Source organism: Miscanthus floridulus, chromosome 17 (assembly GCF_019320115.1).
Source record: "Miscanthus floridulus cultivar M001 chromosome 17, ASM1932011v1, whole genome shotgun sequence".
Classification (NCBI taxonomy): domain Eukaryota; kingdom Viridiplantae; phylum Streptophyta; class Magnoliopsida; order Poales; family Poaceae; genus Miscanthus; species Miscanthus floridulus.
This window is the reverse complement of record NC_089596.1, coordinates 200,642-227,176: the sequence shown is the minus strand read 5'-3', so window position 1 is coordinate 227,176 and position 26,535 is coordinate 200,642. Positions and strand designations below refer to the sequence as shown.

The following is a 26,535-nucleotide window of genomic DNA, read 5'->3' as shown; positions in this document are numbered from 1 at the left end:
GTCACCATTACCAGCTGGTGCGCTTCTTGATGGCTGGTACCAACTTGATTAGTCCCTTGAGTCGACGGATCTAGAATATTATAATAAGTCAATCCAACCTGACCAACTGGAATTCCATGAATCGCCTCTTTCATGGCGTTGTGAAATACGTCAATGAAAGCTTTATTGTGGCTTGATATGGCATCACGAACAGACTTGTCTATAGCTTCCGTAAAGAAACGCCTGTCTTTAGCTTCGATCATATCTGTCTGCCCATGTAGTAGAACTCTTGGTAGTAGAAATTTCTAAATAATTGTGCTATTACGTGTTTTGGTGTAGGATAATAAACACTTCTTCTGAAATTCATCTATAGCTTTGTTGTTGGTATCCTTATCTTCATCAGGCAGGTCTTCATAATGTACCATAAGGATGCTGTCATTGTTGTGAACCACCATGACGATTGTGGTGTCCCACCGGGCATGCCAGAAACATGTGTTGACATAGAATTTTTGTCTCTGTGCCAAGGACACACGCAGCAAGCCAGAAGGGTCCGCTCGATGGAGCAGATCTGCCTAGCTTCAGCGCAAGGGTGGTCAATCTTCGCAATCCTCCTAAGACGTGCCAGTCAATTTGACCCTACAATTGACAAGGAGAGAAAGCTCATCAGTAATTAAGGGTGGAACGTGCTGGTGTTGCCAGATAGTCCGAATGTGCGGCTCTGAGAGCCGATATGAGAGGAGATCGACTAAATAGTCGATCCCAGCATATTCACAAGAATGAATCGATTAAAGCTTATTGGGTTGTATAAGAAGAATCGGTTATCACTCAGGATAAATATTATTTAAGCAAATATTATTCAATAGCAATAAGATATCAATGATGATCGGTTTGTACTGAGCCAATGATTACAAGTAACCGAACTCCTTTTAAATAAAGAAATAATTCAACACCACTTAACCATTTAATAACGATAAATCTAATGAACATGTTAGATCTCAATCTATCGCCATAACCAGTGGGGCATGAGGCAGAATCATGCAGGCCATAGAAATAACAATAGACTCGATGACCCTAACTCATTACTAATATCAGTGGGGCATGAGGCAGAATCATGCAGGCCGTAATACAATAACAAGATCATGGAACTAACATATCTTTCAACTTATCTCTACTTCAATGATCTCGTAATGTGAACAGTTCGTGAAAGCATTCGATATCGGCTAAACAGCTGATTCAGGCATAGCGTACAGTTAAGGTCACGCCTCCTCAGGAACGGGTCTACCAACCAACGATCCCCACTCCATGGTGCCAATAGTGGGGTGAGAGTCAAAATTCCACAGGCCGTGATGACGGGCCATGGAATGGTTTTCATCAACTAATAGATCTACTCAAGATCGAACATGCCTTAACCGCACGCTATGCACGATTAAGATTGACGCAAAACAGTCGATAAAAATATAACTCATTGTTTAAGTTGTAGATTAGATCATTTTTAGATTAGCAAATGATGAGTTAAACAAGATATAAGGCCGATCTAGATCAATCTCAATCGGGCAGAGTGGTATTGCTGTAATTAGATAAACAATAAAAGCAATAAGCAATATCGGTAACTTAATGAATCTACCAAATACTACCATACTAAGGTAGAGCCGATAACTTGACCTTGATCTAATTCAAGCAGTGGGGTGTGAGGTAGAATCACACAGGCTATACTTGAATTAGATAAGAGTCGATAACTAGCCTATACCAGAATCGCAGTGGGGGTCGACCAGATCGATGCAGTCATACGAACAGAGGTATAAACCATGATGGTACTTACAGACAAGCAGTGGAGGTCGACCAGATCGATACAGCCATACTTACTGAAGAACTTGCTGAGATCTACTCTACTCCTACTTCTAAGGGGTGGCCGGAGTCGAAAAAAGTAATTGACTTGTATTTGATTGGTTGATGTCCTTTACAATAGCCAGGGTTTGATATTTATATCCAGAGTCTAAAAACGAATCCTACTCGAGTATGACTCAATACAATCTTTGGCATAATGAAAATATTTCTAATTTAAGATAACTTGGACTCTAATCTTTTTCTTTTTGTAGAGTCCAGCATGTCTCATCTCAGCGCCAATCAGTCTCCGTCATTATCTGCTGGCGCAATCTGAAGAAAGCCGATTCTAGCGTTGCATCCGAATCAGCTGGTTTCGATTTGCACGCAACTGATCCCCTGCTGTCATGATCTTAGGAGCTCCCGAGCTTCTGAGACCCTTCTTCCAAATTCAGGTGTAAACAGTGATGGACTTGTGGATTTATTTGGATGAATTTGAGCACTTATTATTATATATGTGATATATATTGTGATGAATGTGATACGTGCGAATGGATGTGAGGATGGATGAGATATATATATGTGATGGATGAGATATATATGTGATATATGTTTGTATGAATTTATTTGTCATGATGGAATGTAAAAAAAAATTAAAAATTACCGTTTTTGGTTACTTTGCCGAGTGTTGCACTCGGCAAAGGACCCCGTTGCCGAGTGCCATTGTCACATCACTCGGCAAAGCTGGAAAATGGGTGCTCGAAAAACCATTTTTCCAGCTTTGACGAGTGCCATGACCATTGTACTCGGCAAAGAAATTTTTTTTTTAAAAAAAATCAAACGTTGCCGAGTGCCGACCAGAGTGCACTCGGCAAAGAATTTTTTTAAAAAAAAATTCAAACTTTGCCGAGCGTCGGCCAGGGGACACTCAGCAAATAATTTTTAGAAAAAAAATAAAATATTTTTACCAAGGGCCGGATAGAGGGCACTCGGCAAAGAATTTTTTTTTAAAAAAAATAAAAAAATCTTTGCCGAGTGCCTGCAGGGTTAGCACTCGGCAAAGCGACCGTCAACGGGGCCGACGTCGTGACGGTCGCTTTTCTTTGCCGAGTGCCCCCGGGGCTCTCGGCAAAGCCTTTGCCGAGTGCCCGATAAAAAACACTCGGCAAAGAGGATTTTGCCGATCAATTTTTTGCCGTGTGTTCTTTATCGAGTGCCGTACTCGGCAAAGGCTTTGCCGAGTGCAATTTGGTCTTTGCCGAGTGCCTCAGGCACTTGGCAAAGAACCTGAATCCAGTAGTGCATGTCCATGACTGTGTTCCTCGGAACAAAGATGCCCCATGGGCAGATTGCTGATGGCACCAAATTCTTTGGGGCTCTGACTTTTGGTTTAATAACGATCATGTTCAATGGGTTTGCTGAGCTACAATTGACCATAAAGAATCTTCCAGTTTTCTACAAACATAGGGATTTCTTATTCTTCCCCGCATGGACCTTAGGAGTGGCAAACATAATATTAAAAGTTCCTGTCTCGCTCGTGGAATCATCAGTATGGGTTGTTCTCACGTACTACGTGATGGGCTTTGCACCTGCTGCAGGAAGGTATGCATAATCCTTCTACCAACTTTCATCATTTACATAGTCGGATTTTGTCATTTTGATATTGTGGGACATTACAGTAGCTTCATGAGTCAGCTCATCTCTCTTTTGGTAATAGGTTCTTTCGTCAGTTTATAGCTTTCTTTGCCACACACCAAATGGCAATGGCTTTATTCCGGTTTCTTGGTGCTATTTTGAAAACAATGGTTGTGGCCAATACTTTTGGGATGTTTGTGCTGCTCATTATTTTCATCTTTGGAGGATTTGTCATCCGTAGAAGTAAGTATGCTGTCATTCATTTTTTATTTCTCTAGGCACGAGAAATCAGCAAAATCCTGTCATTTATATGGATGGAAGTAACCTTTTGACCACTGATTATGATGTTAACAGATGACATCAAACCATGGTGGATCTGGGGTTACTGAGCATCACCTATGATGTATAGTCAAAATGCAATATCTATCAACGAATTCCTTGCTAGTAGGTGGGCTATTGTAAGTTTTTTTTTCTATGAACCTACTCGTTTTCTTCTTGAGGCTCAGATAACAAGGACTCAATATACTAATCTTGGAAAGGTGATTTTAATTTTGGATTAATGATAGCCTTTTTACTGAAGCCAAACAATGACACGACTATTGATGCACCAACAGTAGGCAAAGCAATTCTTAAATCCAAAGGCTTGTTTACTGGAGAATGGGGTTTTTGGTTTTCCATCGGAGCCCTTATAGGATTCATTATTTTGTTCAACATGCTCTACCTTTGGGCCCTTACATATTTAAGTTGTAAGCACTATCATTTTTTTTCTTCTTGTATTTGTGGTGGACACTTTTTCTTAAGCCGGGACTTATTTTTTATATGTTTCATTCCTTCCAGCTAGTAGTGGCTCCAATACCTTAGTTTCAGATGGTGAAGACGATGTAAATGAAATGGTATTGAAAGGAAGAAGCAAAGATGCAAGAAGCGAAGATGAAATATCCCAAGCTGTATACAGTGATCCAGGTGCAAACGCATGTAGATGTCATGTTTCAATTTATTTTAGGGTATCTTGTACATGCATATTAGACTACTACATCCTCTCACTAGTATAGAAACGAATTGTACTCCCGGTTGGGAAACCCCTTCAGTCCCGATTTTTCAACCGAGAGCACGAATGTGGGGCTAAAGGGCCCCTCCTTTAGTCCCGGTTTCTCGCCCGGGACTAAAGGTCGGTTGGTAATATCAACCGGGACTAAAGAGGACTCTCGGCCTGGCCACGTGGGCCGGCCCTTTAGTCCCGGTTGGTATTACCAACCGGAACTAAATGTTTTTTTTTCTTTTTTTGTTTCTATTTTCAATTGATGATTCGTTTTGGTTTTCGAATACGCATTCTACGCTGCTAATAATATACGTATTCTACACACTTATAATGTTCGAACATTTGGTACAAACTAAAGTATGAAACTAACGTATATATTACATGCATATACATATATTGTACGTTATTTTATGTACATATAATATGTGTATATATATTACAAATAAAGCTTGCATTGTATATTCTATCATATCCTTGGGATAATAAATTCACTCCATCTGGTTTGGCTTCCATGTTTCGTTCACGTCATTGTAGAACTCGCCGACGGGATTTAAGATCTGGTCATTAAGAAATCCTACTATGGTCTCTTGAATTGCTTTCAGTTGGTCACGTCGTATGACTTTTTCCTTCAACCATAGAGTCTTCAATAAAAGTTAAAGAAAAAGTATTAATATATATATATATATATACTAGTCACGTGATTACTTATATATATGAGCAATAAAAGAAATTGTGAATATATGAATATATTTATATAACGTACGTTGAGGATCTCTTCAGGAGTTCTTTTTGCATATGCTATGATGAACTCGCAAATATAGTATCCACAGTAGTTGTTCCCCTGTTCTTGCCTCAGAACCCACTTTTACGAGAAAAAGATCTGGTGAATTGAAAGCATGTATGGTGTTAATTAATTGAATTATATATATATATATATATATATATATATATATAAATGTAGCTAGTACTTACTTTGTGTGCGATTACATCTAGTGGCGCTTTGCAATGTTTCATGTGGTGTTCCTCAATGAAACTTTTTCAAACACTGCGCCCAATAAAATAAAAAATTAATTTGGCCTTTAATAATTGTTGTAGTTAAGAGATCGGGGTATATATAGTTGCTAGAGAGACCAAATTACCCTTAGATAATATCTATCATGTCTTGGTACTCTGTTTGCTCTTTTCTTAACGAGTCTAAGATGCTCAACCGACTATTGGTCATATCGATGACCATCAATATCCAGTGATTGCTGCATATGTTTTTATACATAAATATGATCGACATTAACTAGGGTCAACATATATATGGGAGATAGCTTAGCTAGTAAGCAAATAATTAAACAAATGTTCATATGATCGATATTAAATATTTAACACTCACTTAAAGTTATAGGGGAAGAGTATGTCCTTATTTTGTTGGTTCACTAAGAACCTCATGAGATTTTTCTTGAGTTCAGCTTTTCATTGAGGCAGGGGATTAGGGTGTTTGAATACGATATTTGGATCAACAAAACCAACATCATTATCCTTTCTCTTTCTAAGTTCTGTCATCTCATATCTGCATATATAAAAATATAGTGTGAGGATATATAATTTATATATACATGTAGCTTTATATATATACTTTAATAGTAGAAAATAATCACACTTACAGACAATAGCAGCTAATGAGACTTTTGTCGAGAGAGTCCAGGTGGCATAGTTGGTGTAATTCTAAAAACTCGACATATATAACGTCATCGCCACGGAAGTAATATTGGTTTCTAACTCTGACAGAAATAAAGTTCTCTCCCCATTCACATGCCGCCATGTACCACTTGTTTAGCAGGTACATTCAGTTCACCTAAGGCCTTAGGGTTGTATAGACTCTTTCCATGTTCAAATTTCTTTTAAAGATCCACTTTCGGAGCAGATGGTCCTTCAGCGAGCACTTAGGCAAGGTCTAAACCGGTATCCTCGTAAAACCGAGCCAGGTCCTCAAAATCAATGTCTAGTAAGTCTAAGTTTGAACCATATTCATTATGAATGACAAGAGGGGAGACTGATTGTTGTGATTGTTGTTCGAGTTGTGCAACACCTTTCCCTACTCTAGTCTTTTTCTGCGCCACCTCAAATGACTTGGTGAGAGAGCGATCATAGTCCGATTTTGGTAGGGTCTTTTGAGATTCCCGCTTTTTCTGGTCCACCTTCTTTCTTAGAAGATCTGAAGGTAGGTAGAAGTATGGTTTCTCCGGGTTCTCCCTCGCTTCTCGTTTCTTTCTTACTTTTTTGAAGAAACTGTTCACATCTTTTTGTACTGCAGCATTTAATTCCTTTTCACTTTTTTTGTAAGACTATTTTTGAGGAATAACTAGATTAGAGGAGGCTTTCTTCTTTACCGCCTGGTGGGCTAATGACTTCATTTGCGGGGCGGACCTCTTAGGAGTTGGCTGCTTCTTGGTCATCAAGGGAGGCGAGGCAGCCGTTGAAGACCTCCTTGGAGGCGTTGGAGACCTCCTTGGAGGTGGCGGCGGTGGCGGCGTTGCCACCTAATTACCTGGAGCACTATGATAATCTAGAGATTAAATAATTGGACTTAGGTTGGCAGAGGCCCTGCTGTGTGAGTACAAAAAAAATAATTAGGTATAAGAAATTGCTATTATTAATCATGCATGTCAATAGAAAATTAGTGAAAAAATTGTTTCATTCACTTTTGTCCGCACCTATTGTCTGGCAGTTGAGGAAGCGGCGGTGGACTAGAGACCCTAGGAATAATGATGTAGCGCTTGCGCCATAGTATGAATGTCTTCTCTGCTTCTCCTAAAGTCTTCTCGCCATCACCTTCTGGAATGTCAAGAGCCAGATCACTAAAACCTTTGTTAACTTTATCCACTGAGACACTAACATATCCAGGTGGTATTATTGCCCCATAGATTCTTAGTGTCTTGGTAGGATCTAGAGGAGAAAAAACACCAAGAGCCACCATGATTGTGGCATTCCTTTTTGGAATATATAGCTCACATGATATAAATGGTGCAGTGATGTCATCCACGGGGAAACATAGCATTGTGTCATCTTAATTTGGCAACTCCATGGAAGCGCAGCTATTTTCCACTGATCAGGGGGGCTAATATTAATGTTGATTCCTGGATCTGATGCCTGCCTTTAGGCACTCATTGCTATTTGCACTTGCTTTATGATTTCATCCTGCATTCTAGCTTGCATGTTTTTTTCGCGCTCCTGTGCTTGAAGCAACGCCTCCCGTGACTCACGAACATATTCCTCCAACCTGCTGATCCACGCTGCTTTCTAATCCTTCCTTCTCTGCCGGCTTCTGTAGGTATCTCTATCGTTAGGGAAACCATGCTCCCAAGAAATGTTTCGTCCTAAACCTCTTGTTCGGCCACTGTGTTCAGTAGTCCCGATGACATATGACAGTTCATCCTTCTCTCTATTAGGCCTGAACGCACCAATAGCTTTAGCTTATAAAGCATAAGAAAATCTTTATGTGCTCTTTCGAGTTTTGGGCCATGAACCAGCTTCCCGGTCTCTAGATCTAGTCTTCCCCCATGAGCGAAAAACCAATTCTTCGTGCGTTTGGGCCAATTGAGTGATTCTAGTGTGATACCCTTAGCAAGAATGTCCGCTTCTATTTTTTCCCACTTGAGAATGGCAGTCGCGTAGCCACCTAATCCCATGCCATGGTGGTATACCTTCTGTCGGGCATTCTGTTGGTTCCTTCTCACCCGCTCCTTGCTCTCTTCTGATATCTTGTATTGTACAAAATTATTCTAGTAGGGCCTCAACTTCACGAGCGGGCCACTAGTATTGAAATTGGGTGTTAGGTTCTTCTTGACGAATTTCATACATAGGGATTTCTTCCAAATCTGGAATTGTGTGTCCATCTTCTTCATAGCCCACTTTCGAACTAGCTCCTTCAATTCATCATCGTTGATATCATCATAATCATCCGCTTGCAACGTGAAATATTGAAGGATATCATCTCAAATTAAATTCTTATCAAGATCAGAGACAAAACTAACATGAGGCTCGTTGATCTTTTGCTTCCATTCACGGGCACTAATCGGAAGTCTGTCCCTTACAAGGCATCCACAATGTTGCATGAATTTCCTTGCATGTGGACCAAGTGGTTCGCCTGTCTCGATATTGAATTTTGATATTATGTAGCACCCCTCCAATGGCTTTTTTGGGGCTCGAATATTTTTGCTTTTCGCCGTTGTGGTCGTTGATCTAGGGGGCTATGTATAAAAAAAGAATAAATAAATATCATGTGTACACATAATAGATGATAGATATTCAAATATATATATATAATATTCAAATATATATATAAATATATATAACTCGCTAGTATTTTCTTGCACAATATTTTTTTGATTATTTTCAAGAGCCAAGTATTGACTCCGTCATCTACATCCTGCTGTTCATCATCGGCAAATTGAGTACCGGTGCTGATAATATCTATCATTTCTTCATCCATGTTGTCTCTCGGGGCAGCCATTTAGGTTTTACACCACTAGATATATCTATAAAAAATAAAAACCATATAACTATAAAATGAATCAAGTCATGTGCTTAAATTTAATTAAATAACTACACTCAAAATTCAAGTCTCCAAAGCTTAACTTTGATTTCTTATTTTCTAGAAATCCATACACTAGTCATGCATATGCTATTTAATGGATAGAGCTAGGGGATTAAACTTAAATAATTATAGAATTTAGGGTTATTATTTAAGCCGAGCTCTGGTTAGGGTTTGCATGCGCGGAACTTGATTAGGTATATATAAGAGTTCGGAGTGGAGCTCGGCCGGGTTAGGATTAGGAGCGAGTTCAGAATATTAGGTTATATATATCCTGATCTAAATTGGTTTATATAAATATATCAAAATTCATGTCACCCTAATTATGAAGAATCAAATATATATAACTATAGAATTTAAGGTTATTATTTACGCCTTTGTTAAGGTTTAGAGCGGAGCTCGGCTAGGTTAGGGTTTGGAGCGGAGCTTAGGATATTAGGATATATATCAACATTAATGTTAATATATCAAAATTCAGATATATATACCAAAAAATTCATAGCACTAATAAAAACAATCTTTTCAATTGTGACGAAGATTCTAATATATTTCTGCAACTATATATTGTAGTACACTACTACATTTTTTCTACAATTCATCCACTCAACATTTTTTCTATATATATATATTATTTAAGTAAACTACTACATTTTCTATACACACTGTTGCTCACATATAGCACGGTGAGCACAATTATGTACCATGCTCAAGTTACTACAATATATAGTTACTTTTAGTATCCTAATAAATTAACTCAAGTGTTGATATATATGTACTTAAGTTAGCACGACGAGCACAATTATGTACCATGCTTAAGTTAGCAAGTCTAGATTTTTTTATATATTTGCAACCAAGATGAGTGGTTTGAATAAATTTGCGTTCATCTGAACCATTATTAAAACTAGCTGTTTTTTAAAGAAATGAATGGACTTTTGGTTGATATTTGAAGAAAAATACATTGAGTTAATACAAACATCTTGAAAATACTCTCCACCCTAGATATATCTGCACACAAACACGGTAAATGGATAATAACCTGTAAATAAAGGAGATGATTTTTTTTCTTTTTGATACTAAATCATTCCTACAAGGCAACAAGCAACAAGCAAGTAGGACTAGCAGTTTCAGACTCTACTAATTGCAAGCACGATGGCAAGACGACCACGAGCACAAGCACGGTGAGGAGATCGAGGACGATGAGCGTGGAGCATGATGAGCGTGTGGAGTCGGCCAGGATGAGGCGCGCGTGCGCATAGAGCCAGCCGTCGGGGACGAAGGACGAGCTCGAGGCGCGGTGCTGGCCGGAGGTGATCTCTCAACGACGAGGATGAGTGCACGGCGATGAGGACGAGGGATGAGAGGCTAGCCAGAGAGAGGAGGCATGCTCGTGCGGGCTGGGGACGAAGCGTGCGCGTGACGAGGCAGTGCCGGAGGTAGGCGCGCGCGTGGACGACGACGACGACGACGGAGGCAGTTCCAGATTAGATCTAGGTGAGGGTGAGGACGACGATGGCGGATTTGGATCTGCACGTCGTGCTCGGACAGGAGAGGCGTGAGTCGGGCCACCGACGGAGATGGCGAGAGAGGTGCGCGTGTGTGGAGGTGGTGCTGGAGGCGATAAGGAGCAGTGGCAGCGTGGTGGCTCTCAGCAAAGAACAAGAGATGATGGAGGGGGAAAGAGAGGAGGCGCTATATAGGGGGACCTTTAGTCCCAAGTGAAGCCACAGCCCAGGACTAAAGGTCCTTTAGTTCTGGGTGATGGTTAGGTTAAGCCACAGCCCAGGACTAACGGTTCTTTAGTTCCGGGTGATGGTTAGAACCGGGACTAAAAGTCTGACCTTTAGTCCCGGGTGCAGCCATAGCACGGGAGTAAAGGGAATTTTGGCAGGCCGTGAAAACACATCCCATCTTTAGTCCCGGGTGGTTGATCAACCCAGGAGTAAAGGTGACTAGCAGTTTGGCTTCCCGTCGGTTTGTAGAAGTTTTTCCTTTTTTATATATTTCTTTTATATAAATATGCAGAGAGTTGATAATTGCCTAGTAAATAAAATATTAGCAAAAAAATTACAAAAAGAATTCCTAGACCTGGTTTTGCATTATTGTACATAAAAAATCTGTAACCTAAACTCTTTTGTTTTACCGTATAAATATTTAATATAGTGTAAATAATAATCATAATTTTCACCATGCAAAAATGTACAACTTAATTAAAATCATTAAAACTATTGCTTTTCGACAGGAAATTAGTTTTCACATCTTATTAACGTTGAAAATTCATTTAAACCGTAGAAAATATGAAAACACGACAAAAAAATATGAAGTCACAATTATTACATAATAGGTCTAATACATCACCATATCAAGCTAGGACTAAAACAATTTTTTTACTAATTTTTTCACATTAGATGCATTGCTTTTGCTTTTTTGCTTTGTGCGACATGGAAATCCCACCATCAAACACAAATTTAATCTGAACATAGAAAAAAAGGGAAACACCTAATAAACATCTCTGAATTCACAATTATTACATAATACCTCTAATACACACTATTAAACATCACTATATATATCAAGCGAGCACAGTAGTGAACTTCTTCTTAACGTATATCCCTTGGTTATGATCACGCCGTAACTATGGAGTGTCCTCATCATTTAGCTGGATGCTTGGGTCTTTGTTCACTGTGAAGGGTGGAATTCGGTCATCCTTTTCATAATCTTCTGATATGTCTGACTTGTCTTCAATTCCAATGATGATTCTTTTCCCTAAAAGAACTATGTGGTGCTTTGGCTCATTGATTGGGTCGTTGTTGTTTTTCCCTCTCTTCGGTTTTGTAGACATGTCCTTGACATAGAACACCTAATTCACATCCTTGGCAAGGACGAATGGTTTGTCTTTGTACCTAATATTATTGAGGTCCACGGTTGTCATTCCATACTGGTTGTCGACTGCTACCCCGCCTCTAGTCGCCTTTATCCATTGGCACTTGAACAAAGGTACTTTAAAAGTAGGTGCACAGTTTAGTTCCCATATCTCCTCTATGCAGCCATAATATGTTTGCTTATTTCCATTAAGGTCGGTGGCATCAATGCGGACATCACTGTTTTGGTTGGTGCTCCTTTTATCTTGGGCTACTGTGTAAAATATATTCCCATTTATCTTGTACCCTTTGTATGTGAGGATATGCCACGATGGCTGCCTAGCCAACAAATACAATTGCTCATCAATACTCTCATCACCCTAACATTCTTTTCGCAACCAGTCGCTAAAAGTTTTCATATGCTGACACATAATCCAAGCTTCAGACTTCCCTAAAAACTCGAATCGAAGCAACTCTTTATGTGTCTCGATATACGGATCCACCAAGGAAGAGTTTTGCAGAACTGTGTAGTGTGCTTTATTAAAATGATTGTCCTACGTACCAATATATGTTTCCTTCTCTAGTGTCCCTTTTCCACTTAGTCTCCCCTCGTATTGCGATTTAGGAACACCAATCGGGTCAAGGTCGGGAATAAAGTCAACACAAAACTCAATGACCTCCTCTGTTCCATAGCCCTTGGCGATGCTTCCTTCTAGCCGAGCATAGTTGTGAGCATATTTCTTTAGGACTCCCATGAACCTCTCAAGGGGAACATATTGTGCAGGAACATAGGACCGAGAATGCTAACCTCCTTGACCAGGTGAACTAGGAGGTGTGTCATGATATTAAAGAAGGAAGGAGGGAACACCAACTCAAAGCTGACAAGACATTGAACCATATCATTCTATAGTTTAGCTAGATCCATTAGATCAATTGTCTTTTGAGAAATTGCATTGAGGAATGCACATAGCTTCACGGTGGCTAGACGTACATTTGGAGGTAGAATTCCTCTTAATGCAACTAGAAGCAATTACGTCATGAGCATATGGCAGTCATGGGACTTTAAGTTTAGAAATTTCTTCTCTGACACATTTATTATACCCTTTATATTCAAGGAGAATCCAGATGGTACCTTGATGCTTGCTAGGCATTCAAACATGCTTTCCTTCTCTTCTTTGCTAAGAGTGTAGCTGGCAGGACTTAAGTAATAGCATCCATCATCTGTCTTCTCTAGATGCAGGTTGTCTCGTTCTTTCAAACACCATAGGTCCTGTCATGCTTCAAGTGTGCCCATAGGCTTCCCATACACACCCATGAAGCCTAGCAGGTTCACACAAAGATTCTTCGTCAAGTGCATCACGTCGATCGCGCTACGGACCTCTAAGACTTGCCAATAGGGTAGCTCCCAAAATATGGACTTCTTCTTCCACATGGGTGCATGACCGTCGACGTCGTTCGGAACAGGTTCGCTGCCATGTGCCTTTCCAAATACTACTTTCACATCCTTGACCATATTGAGTATATCCTCACTAGTTTGGTTGCCCGGCTTGGTCTAGGGGTCTGCCTTACCTTTAAAATGCTTGCCTTTCTTTTTTAGGGGGTGATTCATAGGAAGAAATCGACGATGGCCAAGGTACACGATCTTTTGACATTTTTTCAAGAATATACCTTTAATGTCATCAAAACAGTGCGTGCATGTATTATATCCCTTGTTTGATTGTCCTAAAAGATTACTTAGAGCAGGCCAATGATTGATTGTTACGAACAACAATGCTCGTAGGTCAAAGTGCTCCTGTTTATGCTCATCCCACACACATACACCTAGTCTGTTCCACAAAAGTAGAAGTTCTTCAACTAGTGGCCTCAGGTACACATCGATGTTGTTGCCAGGTTGCCTTGGGCCCTAGATGAGCACTGGCATCATAATAAACTTAGGCTTCATGCATAACCAAGGAGGAAGGTTGTAGATACATAGAGTAACAGGCTAAGTGCTATGACTACTGCTCTGCTCCCTGAAAGGATTCATACCATCCGTACTTAAAGCAAACCTTAAGTTTTTTGCGTCATTTGCAAACTCTAAGAATTCTCTATCGATTGCTCTCCACTGGGACCCATCAGCAGGGTGTCTCAACATATTGTCTACCTTACGGTCTTCTTTGTGCCATCGCAACAACTTTGCATGGTCTTTGTTTCTGAACAAATGTTTCAAGCGTGGTATTATAGGAGCATACCACATAATCTTGATAGGGATTTTCTTCGTGGGACGTTCGCCCTCAACATCACCAGGGTCATCTCGCCTGATCTTATACCGCGATGCATGACATACCGGGTATTTATCTAACTTCTCGTACTCCTCACCACGGTAGAGGATATAGCCATTAGGACATGCATGTATCTTTTGGATTTCTAATCCCAAAGGGCGACTACCTGTTTTGCTTCGTACATAGTGGCGGGCAATTCGTTATCCTTCGGAAGCATCTTCTTTTGGATTTTCAGTAACTCCCCAAATCCCTTGTCAGATACTCCATTCTTTGCCTTCCATTGCAGCAATTCCAGTGTGGTACCCAATTTTTTCTGCCCCGCATCACAAGTTGGGTATAGCAATTTCTTATGATCCTCTAGCATGCGCTCGAACTTTATCTTCTCCTTTTTACTTTTGCATTCTCTTTGTGCGTCACGAATGGCCTGACCAAGATCATCAACGGGCTCATCTTCTGCCCCTACCTCTTCTTCAGCTTCCCTCATTTCAGTATCATTGAAGGCACCATATTCAACAATAATGTTATTATCGTCCCATTGTTCTTCTTCACCTTCTTCCATTACAACCCCGGTTTTTCCGTGCTTCGTCTAACAAATATAGTTTAGCATAAAACCCGACTTCAACAAGTATGAATAAAGACTCCTTGAGCTAGCATATTCCTTTAAATTCTTACATATGGCACATGGGCAGCACATGAAACCATCGTGTTTGTTTGCCTCGGCCACACGTAAGAAAGAATGCATGCTCTTAATGAACTCTTGGGAGCGGCGATCAGCATTATACATCCAATGTCGGCTCATCTGCATTACATGACATACATACCATATTAAAACCTAGAACATAATTAGTTAATTATACGACATGCATGCCACCACACAAGGTATTAATTTATGAAAGTCTCGCTATAATGTAGACAATCCCAACTACCACTAAAAAGACTAAAGCTAAAATACACATCAGCAGCATAAGGATTTCGTGACCAATCCCAACTAAAACAGACAGACCATGCGTTTGTTCAACATCTATGGGCTTCTTCCGTAGGATCACTGCCTCATCAGCCGCCGTAGCCACCTGTGCAAGAGAGTTTTGCACGTGTTCAACATACTCTTTCTCCCAGTACTAGCCTAAACATCCAGTGCCATCCCACTAAAATTAAAACAAAAAATTAGAACTTTAATCACAATCATCATGAAAATAAGTATAAATTAACCATAATCATCAAATGCGACAAAAATAACTCACATTACGATCCGGACACTTGTAGAAGATACGGCCCTTGTTGGGACACTCTTTCCACACCCGGTACTCCATCACAATCTTCTCCTCACACTTGTCGTATGCAATGAGAGGGAGGTCCGGCCTTAGTCGCTTTGGAACCCGATGAGAGGCCGAGGATCCAGAAGCAGTTGCCATCTACTCTCTATACTCATTTTTAATATAATATAATTTTCTCATTTTATAAATAAATAAAATTAAAAAAAACTCTAAAATTCTCTATATCTCTAAACCATGAAGTGTGCTATGCAAGCTAGAAATGAAAGCTGAATACTAGTTTGGAATAACTACTTTAACCTTCATCCAAATATGCAAACTTTAAAGTGATTTTGAGCTTAAATGGCTTACAAATAAAAAAAATCCACCATAAAAACCACATATATCTAGTCCACAAAATGAGATATGCTACTAATGAAACATGAGAGTATAAAGTTGGTAACCTTTAGAACCGAAGAATCGATGGAGGAATCAAAGAAATCTTGTGATTACCGGCGATGAGGAAGAAGAGAGGCCGGCGATGAAGCAAGAACACTGAGCTCGAAGTGGCTCGGGCTCGGGGAGGAAGAAGGGGTATATAAGAGGAGACCTTTAGTCCCGATTAGAGACACCAACCGAGACTAAATGATCCATTCTAGTTTCGGATGGAGCCTCCAGCCGGGAGTAGACTTTTACTCCCGGTTGCAGGGACCAACCGGGAGTAAAAGTTAACCTTTAGTCCCGGTTGGTAGTTCCAACCGGGACTAAAGGTCCCCTGCAGCAAAAGCCTACCGCAGTAGCCGTTGGGCAGAGACCTTTAGTTCTGGTTGGAGCTACAAACCAGGACTAAAGGTCTCTCTAGTCCCGGGCGCGAAAAATACCGGGACTAAAGCCAAATTTTGAAGTGGATCAAAAGCCGTTTCTCTACTAGTGTCTTAAACATTCTTTTGTCTAGTCTGTTGGTTGAACTTTTCCTGAACTTACAAGTATTGATGCCTTCTGTTTCCCATGCATGGATATTGTAAGCATTAATGTTTTGTGCATATCTTTGTATCCTGTTTCTGCAGGCACTAATGGAGCAACAAACACACTAGCTGAGTCACGAGTCACTTTTCCTTTCCAGCCTCTTTCACTTTGCTTTAACCATGTAAACTATTATGTCGACATGCCTGCAGTAAGTAAATATATAAAAACTTAAAGGCAGACATGAATTAGAAAAAAGATTCTATCTAAAATCATAATATCTGATATTCAGATCTTATTTTTCAGGAAATGAAGGAACAAGGATTCACAGAAAGCCGTTTACAACTGCTCTCTGATATCAGTGGTGCTTTTAGGCCAGGGGTTCTGACAGCATTAGTTGGTGTGAGTGGAGCTGGAAAGACCACTTTAATGGATGTCCTGGCAGGAAGGAAAACTAGCGGAGCTATTGAAGGAGATATTACCCTGTCTGGTTTCCCCAAAAAACAAGAAACTTTTGCCCGGGTTAGTGGTTATTGTGAACAAACTGATATCCATTCTCCAAATGTTACTATATTTGAATCCATCACCTACTCTGCCTGGCTGCGTCTTTCCTCAGACATTGATGATGGTACGAAAAAGGTACTTAAAGCGACCAGCGAGCTTCTCACTGAATTAAATATACCTCGTTCTAAATATATTTGAAATTCCAAGCAGCAGTTGTTTCTGACCGATTTATTTAAACTTCAATCACTTAGATGTTTGTGGAGGAAGTGATGGCCCTTGTAGAGCTTGATGTGTTGCGCGACGCTCTTGTGGGTCTTCCTGGAGTTAGTGGATTATCAACTGAGCAAAGAAAAAGGCTGACAATTGCTGTGGAGCTGGTAGCGAACCCTTCAATCATCTTCATGGATGAGCCAACTTCTGGTCTTGATGCTCGAGCTGCAGCAATTGTCATGCGTACAGTAAGAAATACAGTTAACACTGGGCGTACTGTGGTCTGCACCATCCATCAGCCCAGCATCGACATATTTGAGTCTTTTGATGAGGTCCTCTCTCTCTCCCTCCCTCAAAACTTTGTGTGTGCACATCTAGAAACCATTTAATGTTTTAGTTTTTACCAATGTGATATCCTCACAACTGGTTTGTTTTCCAGCTTCTGCTTTTGAAACGTGGAGGTCAGGTTATTTATGCTGGTGAACTTGGTCGCCACTCTCACAAACTAGTTGAATATTTTGAGGTCAGATCACTTTTCTTACGTGTTTGAGTTTGGGGATCGAGAAGTCTTTAGATGTTTCTCAAGGGGAATGCATAACTTGCTCACAGATATATATATATATATCTTTGCTGAATATATATATATATATATATATATATTCAGCAAAGACCAAACAAGTCATGAACTTTATGCAGTCATGCAGGGTGTACCAAAAGTGGGCATTTTAACTTTTGTTGATCTCATTTTCCTGCAGGCGATTCCAGGTGTTCCAAAGATCACAGAAGGATATAATCCTGCAACATGGGTGCTGGAAGTTAGCTCTCCTCTATCTGAGGCTCGACTGAACATGAATTTTGCTGAAATTTATGCTAACTCTGTGCTTTATAGGTAACCACCCTCAATTTTTTAACAAGGCCATTCTTTATCACTGATTTGTTCTACCAATCCTTGTTTTTCAGAAGGAAAAAAATAACTGAAAGAGAGTGAAAATGGCCTCTGGTGTCATATTTTACTTCCCACGTTTATATTATTGTTTGTTTTCTTAGGGAGCATGGTTTCATATTGCTTGTCCATTGTGGAATAAAAAACTTGGTTCCTATGGCATCTAACTTCCTAGATTAGATGATTCCTTGGTTTGTGCTAGGAATAGAATTGGACAAAAATTGTGAAATGCAGGGGATATGGTTTTATATTATTGACAAATATTCTCCCTTCATAACTATGATCAGGAAAAATCAAGAGCTTATCAAGGAGTTGAGTATTCCCCCACCAGACTACCAGGACCTGTCATTTCCTACAAAATATTCACAGAATTTTTACGGCCAATGCATCGCAAACTTTTGGAAGCAATACCGTTCCTATTGGAAGAATCCGCCCTACAATGCTATGCGCTATCTGATGACATTTCTCTTTGGCCTTGTATTTGGTACAGTATTTTGGCAAAAAGGAAAGACCATGTACGGGCCTAGCTACTTTGACGCTTTATTTGAAACTAAAATTGTTTGAATGATTCTATGTTGGCATTTATGGTGGCAATAATACATTTAGGTTTTCTATTTATGATACACAGAGATTCACAACAAGATTTATATAATCTACTTGGAGCCACTTACGCTGCTACCTTCTTTCTTGGGGCTTCAAATTGCATCACGGTTCAGCCTGTTGTATCGATTGAGCGAGCAGTTTTCTACCGTGAAAAAGCAGCAGGGATGTACTCTCCATTATCTTATGCATTTGCTCAGGTAACCTTTAAATATAATCATTTTGGATGCATTGAACTTGTTTCAAATAAGTGTAGGAGCCCATGCTTCTGGGTAGAGGATGAATTTGGCAGCTGCTAGATCAAATGGAAACAGTAATGCTAATTACTAAACCAGTATAATACTAGCCCTATCAGTTTTTTATACTATTATACTAATACATAATATTCAAATGTGGCCAACAATGATTAAAGGAAAAAGTGGGACTATAAAGTTCAGTAATGAACAGCAGGGTATACTTGCTAAATGAAGAACAATTTTAGTGACTTTGACAGAGTAAAAGGAATGGAATTTCCTTTAGCCCCTTTTACCTCATTATGACATAACATAGGTCGCATAACAATGTGGATATGGGCATCTTATCTGTGAGCTATCACTAATAAATCCATCCCTTTACGAGTTTATTTGACATTTGGTTTTGGCAGACATGTGTGGAGGTCATCTACAACGTCTTACAGGGGATACTGTACACAGTCATCATATATGCGATGATCGGATACGACTGGAAAGCAGATAAATTCTTCTATTTCCTGTTTTTCATTACTGCAAGCTTCAACTACTTCACATTGTTCGGCATGATGTTGGTAGCATGCACTCCCTCCGCATTGCTCGCAAACATTTTTATCACGTTTGCACTACCTCTTTGGAACCTCTTTGCTGGATTCCTCATCGTTAGACCGGTGAGCAAACTACTCGTCTAGGCTAAGCTGTGTGCGTTTGGGTTCCAATTTGAGTGAGACTCTGATCTTATGAGCTATATATGCCACTGCTGCAGGCAATACCAATTTGGTGGAGTTGGTACTACTGGGCGAACCCTGTCTCGTGGACCATCTATGGTGTTGTTGCGTCTCAGTTTGGCGAGAACGAAGGTGAGCTTTCAGTTCCCGGTGGCGGTGGGAAACCCGTGGTGGTGAAGCAGTTCTTGAAGGATAATCTCGGCATCCAGCATGACTTCCTCGGCTATGTTGTGCTCGTCCATTTCGCCTACATCATTGCATTCTTCTTCGTATTCGGTTATTCCATCAAGTTCTTCAACTTCCAGAAACGTTAGCTCCACCTCTACGGGCCGTAGGAATCTGTAATCAGTTGCCGTAAGTTCTAGTTCTAGTCAAAACAAGTGCAGTCGAAATGTGTCATTACGAGGATTTTTAGGAGTTACCACTGCTTTCGGAAGCCTATATGCAAGTAGCAATATATAATATATTCCTCTTGTTTCCTCAATGGTACTACGTGGAAAATATTAAAAAAATGATGAACAAAAGTGACATGTCCTGTGAGCCGTCACTAATGAGTCATATGTGAGGCTCAGAGCAGCCGTAGTGTGTCGGGGTTCGTTTTCGTTTCACCGTCAGCTTCTGCTCCCACTAACTCGCGATCGAACGGATTCAAATCTAGCTAACGATCCAATATCTCCCATGACTTTCCTTTTTTTAAAAAAAACATTTCTGCATGTATCCTTTATTGGCTGGTCTAGTGTTCGCGCCCCTCATTCCTGCATGTTTCCTTTATTGGCTGGTCTGGTGTGCGCGTCCCTCTTTCAGTTTTCGTGCGGTCTAGAGCGCGCGCTGCTGCTTTGTCTCTTTTGGTGAAATCAAACAGTGCAATTGGGTGATGGTAGTCAAATAAAATATACTTTTATAAGATAGATGGCATGCATGTAGAAGCTAGCAGCCTCTTCGACGGGTCGTATACGATCGTGGATTATAAGCTGGAATAATATTTTTCTCTCACACCAAACCAGCCAAACTAGCCAGCAGTAAATAATCCACGATCCAGCCCAGCTAGCTGAACAGGCTGTAGATTTATAAGTTAGATAAACAAACTTATATGTACAAAGTCAATAATAATAACTTATATTATAACAACTTGTTTGTATAACTTAGATATATAACTTGATGAGTGATTTAGATGTAAAGCTGGACGTATAATATATTCAAGACTTAGATGTGCAAATTAATATGATCATAACTACGTAGTATAACTTACAAATATGTAACATTGTAGATCGGAAAGCTTATCCCCACAACTTAGCTTTTACAGATTTGTGGTCATAAGATTCAATTAGATCAGAAGAAGAGAAAAGTGAAAAATAGTAAAAAAAATATGGTGCACAACATTATATTATATGTATACAACTAGTATATGAAACATAAACGACCATGTAAAATAGATAGGTTAATGTATAAAAATAAAAAAGACAAAGGAAAAAGTAGAAATAAAAAATAAAAGGAAAAAATAAATAGAGAAAGAGGGAAGTACCTATCATATGAGTACCTATCACTACGGGATACTGATTAATTACCGAGTGTGATAAACACTCGGCAAATATGGAGAAACACTCGGTAAACATGACTCGGTAACAACGACTCGGTAAAGTTAGTTTACCGAGTGTCAACTAACGGGGCACTCGGAGAATAAATCTTACCGAGTGCTACGCCGGCACTCGGTAAACAACTACGACGTGACGGTCGTCAGTCCCCAAGCTCGCCGTTAACGGCGTCGTTTACCGAGTGTTAGACATAGCACTCGGTAAACAGATAACCATTTTCATGATTAAAACAATTCCGCAAATATTTTTCCCTAATATAGTTTACCGAGTGTACCAGTAACACTCGGTAAACATGTAACTCGTTAACCGAGTGTTCCACTCGGTAAAAAATGGCACATATATCCGAGTGGGGTCGTGGCACTCGGTAAAAAATGGCACCACTCGGCAAAATTAACAGAATCAGAACCAATTTGGTTCTGTTCTCTATTTTACCGAGTGTAACACTCGGTAAACATGACCATTACCGAGTGTAACACTCGGTAAAACTTGTCCACAGTATTTTTTTTGTTTGTTTCAGTGCATATCCAGCCACAATTAACAACAATTATAACAGAATATCACAGTTACCAACAGATAGACAATATATATCACATATATGTCCACAAATGTCACATCCACTCATTATAACCAACATATAGCTACAACAAATGTCACAAGCACAATGCAAAGTCCACAAACACCATCAACATGTCCAAAGTCCACAAAGTTCAACCCACTTCTAAGTTCAACATACAAACAAGTGAAACATGGTCCTGTCACATGGTCGGAGCCCTACCGAGAAATGGAGACAAGTCCAAGTCTTGATCGTTGTTCGATCCAGCTGTAGAAGGTCCCTGGAATGAGGGAGCAAAAGAAAATAAACATATTTGTCAATTAATCATAAGGTAGTATGCCAAATTCAAATATTCCTTCGAAAGACCAGTTAACAGTGACATCAATATATAGGCATATAATAGATAACACATATCAAGTTAGTTGCTGTTTAGGTCTCCTCTATGTGCAAGATATCGTCACACATGGTCGAGTAGACTGAACATGAATTGGGCAAACACCTATGTACTCATGTAGAACCTAACATGATGCCTTTCAAGGTCTGAACAATATTACTAATAATCTAACTTATACATGTATGTATCCTACTCTCTTCTAGGTTCTAACATGATAGTGTTGACTGTAGCACAATCTGAACTGAAAAAGCCTTTCAAGATGAAGAGTGACTCACAGGAGTGCCGTCGCGTGGAGGTGGAGGCACCAACGGTATCATCGGCGGCGGCGGAGGCGGTGGAGGCTGGCCCATGCTCTGAGAAAAGCTGGCCATGTACTCGTACCAGGCCTTCTGCGACTGCTGGAAGGCCTCAAGCTGGGCCTGCACTCGCGCCCTCTCCTGTGCCAACTCGGCCTGGTGCGATAGCTGGAGGGCCTGAAACTGGCTCTGTGAGGCCTGCTGTGACTCCTGCAGGGCTTCAATCTGGGCCTACAATTATTTATCACATAGTTAGAATGCAAATAAAGAACGGGTAGAAAATGAATGGACAACGAATGCAACAGAACTAACCTGGAGTGCTACCACCTGGGGCTGTGAGCGTGGGCGTATGGCCGGGCTCGAACTCGTGCTCCGGGCTCTAATCTGGGCGAGTGTCTGAGTGTTGGCCGTGTCTATGGTGCTGTTGCCCATATAGTACCTCCCGTGTGGCTTACCTGGTCCCAACCTCATGACGATGTCACCCTCGAGGTCAGCGGTGCTCGGATCAAATTCTGGCCCATGGATCTCTCTCGCCATTGCCGTGTACTCGCTGAGGCGACTGTGCACGCTCAGGTTACTGTATGCCTCGGGCGGGTCCTCCAGGTTGTAGACGAGGTCGGGGTCCTTTGCCTTGCCCTTGTGTGCCAAGGCATATGCCTTGAACGAGGCGCACTCCTGGCCGGGGTGGAACCGCGTCTGCAGGAAGAAGCACAACAATAAGATATTATGCATTCATAAGTTAGCGTAGCAACAACGAAATGAAATCCGCGTACATATCTGGCTGCATATTCCTTAAGGGTAGTGGGCCCTTGTTTGTGCGAGGAACCCTGCATCATCGCACGGCAACGTGAGCGTACGGCGTGATATTGCTCGTACTCCTCACTCAACCACGTGTCCACAATGGCCTCCCAGCAGTTGTCCATCCCCGCACACCAAGCAGGAGGCACCTGCACGTACACGAGCACATGACAAATCATAAATCAATTTCAGTGCAATTAATCACAGACGATGTAATCTCATGTTTACCGTCAAGTATTGCTCCTTAGTTAGGGGCAGGTGCACTGCCTGCGCTCTGGTGACTCTGTTTCCTCTGCGGGCATGGTAAATTCTTCTGCACAGGAGCTTTGTCTCGTAGAAGAGGTCCTGCACTCGGTGAACACAGACTCTGTTCACCACGTCATCCGTGTCCTCCCTACGTACTCCCTCCGCCAAGGTGTAGTAATCCTACAAGCAAATACAGTCAGTAATATACAATTAATGTGATGTTATTATCAGCATAGTGCGATGAACACGTACCCACAGCTCTTTCATCACCTGGTCGGCCTTGCTGTTATAACACCTGCCAGCTCGATCAGTCTGATCGCTGGCGGCGTGCCAGTGGGACCACTTCATGGCGGGCTGCACAACACCATCGATCCTCACCATCCCGGGGTAGTTTGCCCTGCACAGAAGACCCAGGATCCCGTTTACTCGACGAGAGTGACTCCCTGGGATCACCATTTCCCAATCCCTGCACAAAGTTATTGAGATTGAATATTAGTTTCTGTTATAACTTAAAAACCTGTGAATTAGTGTTAACATGCAAAAATTACTTACTTAGTTCCGGATGGTCGAATCACTGGCCGTCTCTGTATGGGTAAGTCTGGGAGGCGCGACGACCCTCGCATCCAAATCATAGGCACCCCATTTTCCTCTGCCACCAAGTCGGCATCCTCCTCGCGCTCAACCCGCTCGGAAGCATCCTCCCTCCGTGCCTCCTCCACCGCCTCCGCTATCTCCTCCCTAGTCTCCTCCTCCTCCTCATCCTCCTCCGTGGCCGCTACGAACTCGTGGTCGTCGTCCTGTGGAGGAGGTGTCGGCTCTCGACGCCCTCATCGTCGCCGTCCTCCTCCTCCATCCTGGGCTCCACCTCCCTAGGCACGCCCTCGTCGTCGTCCTCCTCCTCCTCCCTGGGCACGCCCTCCACCCTCAGTCTGTGCATGCCCTCCTCCTCCACCCTGGCTGGACCCCTCGCCACCAGCCAGTAAGGTCATAACCGACCTAAGCTTCCTGATTCCACCGCCCACCATCAATCACCTGCAACAAAAGGAATAAACTATCAGTACGCATATACAAAAGTAAATGTATCATACATGTATAAAAGAGATGCAAAATAAGTAAATGTATCATACATGTATAAAAGAGATGCAAAATAAGTAAATATATCATACATGTATAAAAGAGATGCAAAATAAGTAAATGTATCATACATGTATAAAATTGCCATAAGTACTACAGATCTTACATGTACTAGAAATAATCATCAAGATCATCGATAGGTGGGCCAAAAATCTCATCATCGCTATTGTCGACGTAATTATGATCGTCTCTCAAAGTCTCATCACTAGCGACACTGCCTGAATGGTGTTGCTCAAGTAATAACAAGTCCTTCGCGTTGTGAACCTCCTCTCCATCATCCCCGTCAACAATGATCGTATCATTGTCTACTTCCATTGCGAGATCTACATCTAAGACAATCTCAAAACTCCCTTCTAATCCTTCTTCTTGAAAGAACTCTCCGTCATATGTGTTTGCATCGATGTTATAATCATCATCGTTTGGGACGGGTACTTTACCATGCGGCGATACCTTGTACACAACATCATACGCCTTAAGACGGTCTTTGGTTTGGCACGGGTATGAGAGATAATAAACTTGCGTGGCCTGTTGGGCCACAATGTACACGTCGTCTCCTAACAAGACGGATGACTTTAGAACTTCGACTAACCCAAGCTCAGGGGTCTTTATCACTTCTTTGGGATCAAACCAATGGCATTTGAATATGATAGGATGAAGAGGTACACAACCAGGAAACTTGAGTTTGTATATTTCTTCAATTATTCCATAGTAGTCCAACCCATCTGTGCCTGGCGTGAAAACACCGGTATTTGTGGTTCTTCGATTCGGCCGACGCTGCTCATGCCGAGTTGTGTGAAAGCGATATCCATTGACATCGTACACAGAGAATGACTTGACCCTAAATTCAAATCCATTGGCAACTTGCCTCAACTTGGCACTCATAGACACGTCAGTTTTGGCCTGCTAGTTCAAGTAGGATGATTCGTTATATATTTGTCAAGTTGAGAGTTAAGTACAAACAACAAATGAAATTGAACACTACCTCCTCCTTGAACCAACAAATAAAAGTGGGATTTCGTTCTCCCGCGCCATGTCTTAGAAGGGTTTCAACTTCCGCTTCGGTGGGTTCCCTCCGTGATGGACGATGGTAGAGGAGAACAAATTTGCTGTAACGGCCGTTAACAAGAGGGTTGGATGGGTGCATGCGAAATACTGACAAGAAAAGAAACAAGTTTGTGTAAAACTTACGCAATGTACGGGCCAACCTCTTCAAGGTTCCGCAACACATACAGCTGGATAGAGCGCCACTCTTCTAGGCTCAACATCTTCAAGGTAGGTTCACTTGCACTTCCGAGTTGCCCTCGGAAAAGGCTGAGGGTCGACTGATTGTCGGCAGCATTGTAACGAGGGGGTGGATTATGCACGTTAGGAAGGTTGTCGGCATAGTATCTTGTTGTGAAGTATGACACCTCCTCCACAATGGATGCCTCTGCACAGGAAGCTTCAATTTTGCATTTATTTTTGCATTTTGTTCTAAGAACCTTTAGGCATCGCTCAATTGGATAGCACCAACGGGCATGCACAGGGCCCCCCATTTTTGCCTCATATGGTAGGTGCAAGAGCAAATGTTGCATCGGATTGAAGAAGCCGGGGGGAAAGATCTTCTCCAACTTGCAGAGCAACACCGGGGCCATTCTTTCCATTTCTTCAATCTCGGTCCGAGATATCTCCTTAGCACATAGCTTGCGGAAGAACATGCTCAACTCTGCCATCACTCGCCAGATGTGATTAGGGAAATAGCCACAAACCATCACCGGAAGAAGGCGCTCAATCCATATGTGGTAATCATGACTCTTCAGCCCTGTGATTCGCATGGTACTTAAGTTCACACCCCTCCTCCAATTCGCTGCATACCCGTCAGGGAACATCAACGATTGGAACCATTGAAGAACTTCTTTCTTTTGGGCCCTCGTTAGGACGAA

At 41.3% G+C, this 26,535-nt stretch overlaps 1 protein-coding gene across 1 annotated transcript; it reads left to right on the top strand.

Annotated features, from left to right (window-relative positions):
• Nucleotides 1-3,264: 3,264 nt before the first annotated feature.
• LOC136516486 (ABC transporter G family member 48-like) lies at nucleotides 3,265-20,054 on the top strand. Its single transcript, XM_066509892.1, has 14 exons — nucleotides 3,265-3,402; nucleotides 3,518-3,678; nucleotides 3,790-3,893; nucleotides 4,016-4,181; nucleotides 4,273-4,398; nucleotides 16,493-16,599; nucleotides 16,695-17,027; nucleotides 17,144-17,434; nucleotides 17,542-17,625; nucleotides 17,858-17,991; nucleotides 18,333-18,560; nucleotides 18,674-18,845; nucleotides 19,289-19,543; nucleotides 19,639-20,054. The coding sequence occupies exons 3-14, from the start codon at nucleotides 3,834-3,836 to the stop codon at nucleotides 19,912-19,914; spliced, it is 2,232 nt and encodes a 743-aa protein (XP_066365989.1). The 5' UTR covers nucleotides 3,265-3,402; nucleotides 3,518-3,678; nucleotides 3,790-3,833; the 3' UTR covers nucleotides 19,915-20,054.
• Nucleotides 20,055-26,535: the final 6,481 nt, after the last annotated feature.

Bases quoted from the DNA above. Each gene is read 5' to 3' on its own strand.
- LOC136516486 (XM_066509892.1), top strand. From the start codon at position 3,834: ATGATGTATAGTCAAAATGCAATATCTATCAACGAATTCCTTGCTAGT. The intron at 17,435-17,541 runs GTCCTCTCTCTC...TTTGTTTTCCAG, and splicing joins TATTTGAGTCTTTTGATGAG to CTTCTGCTTTTGAAACGTGG. The intron at 18,561-18,673 runs GTACGGGCCTAG...TATGATACACAG, and splicing joins TGGCAAAAAGGAAAGACCAT to AGATTCACAACAAGATTTAT.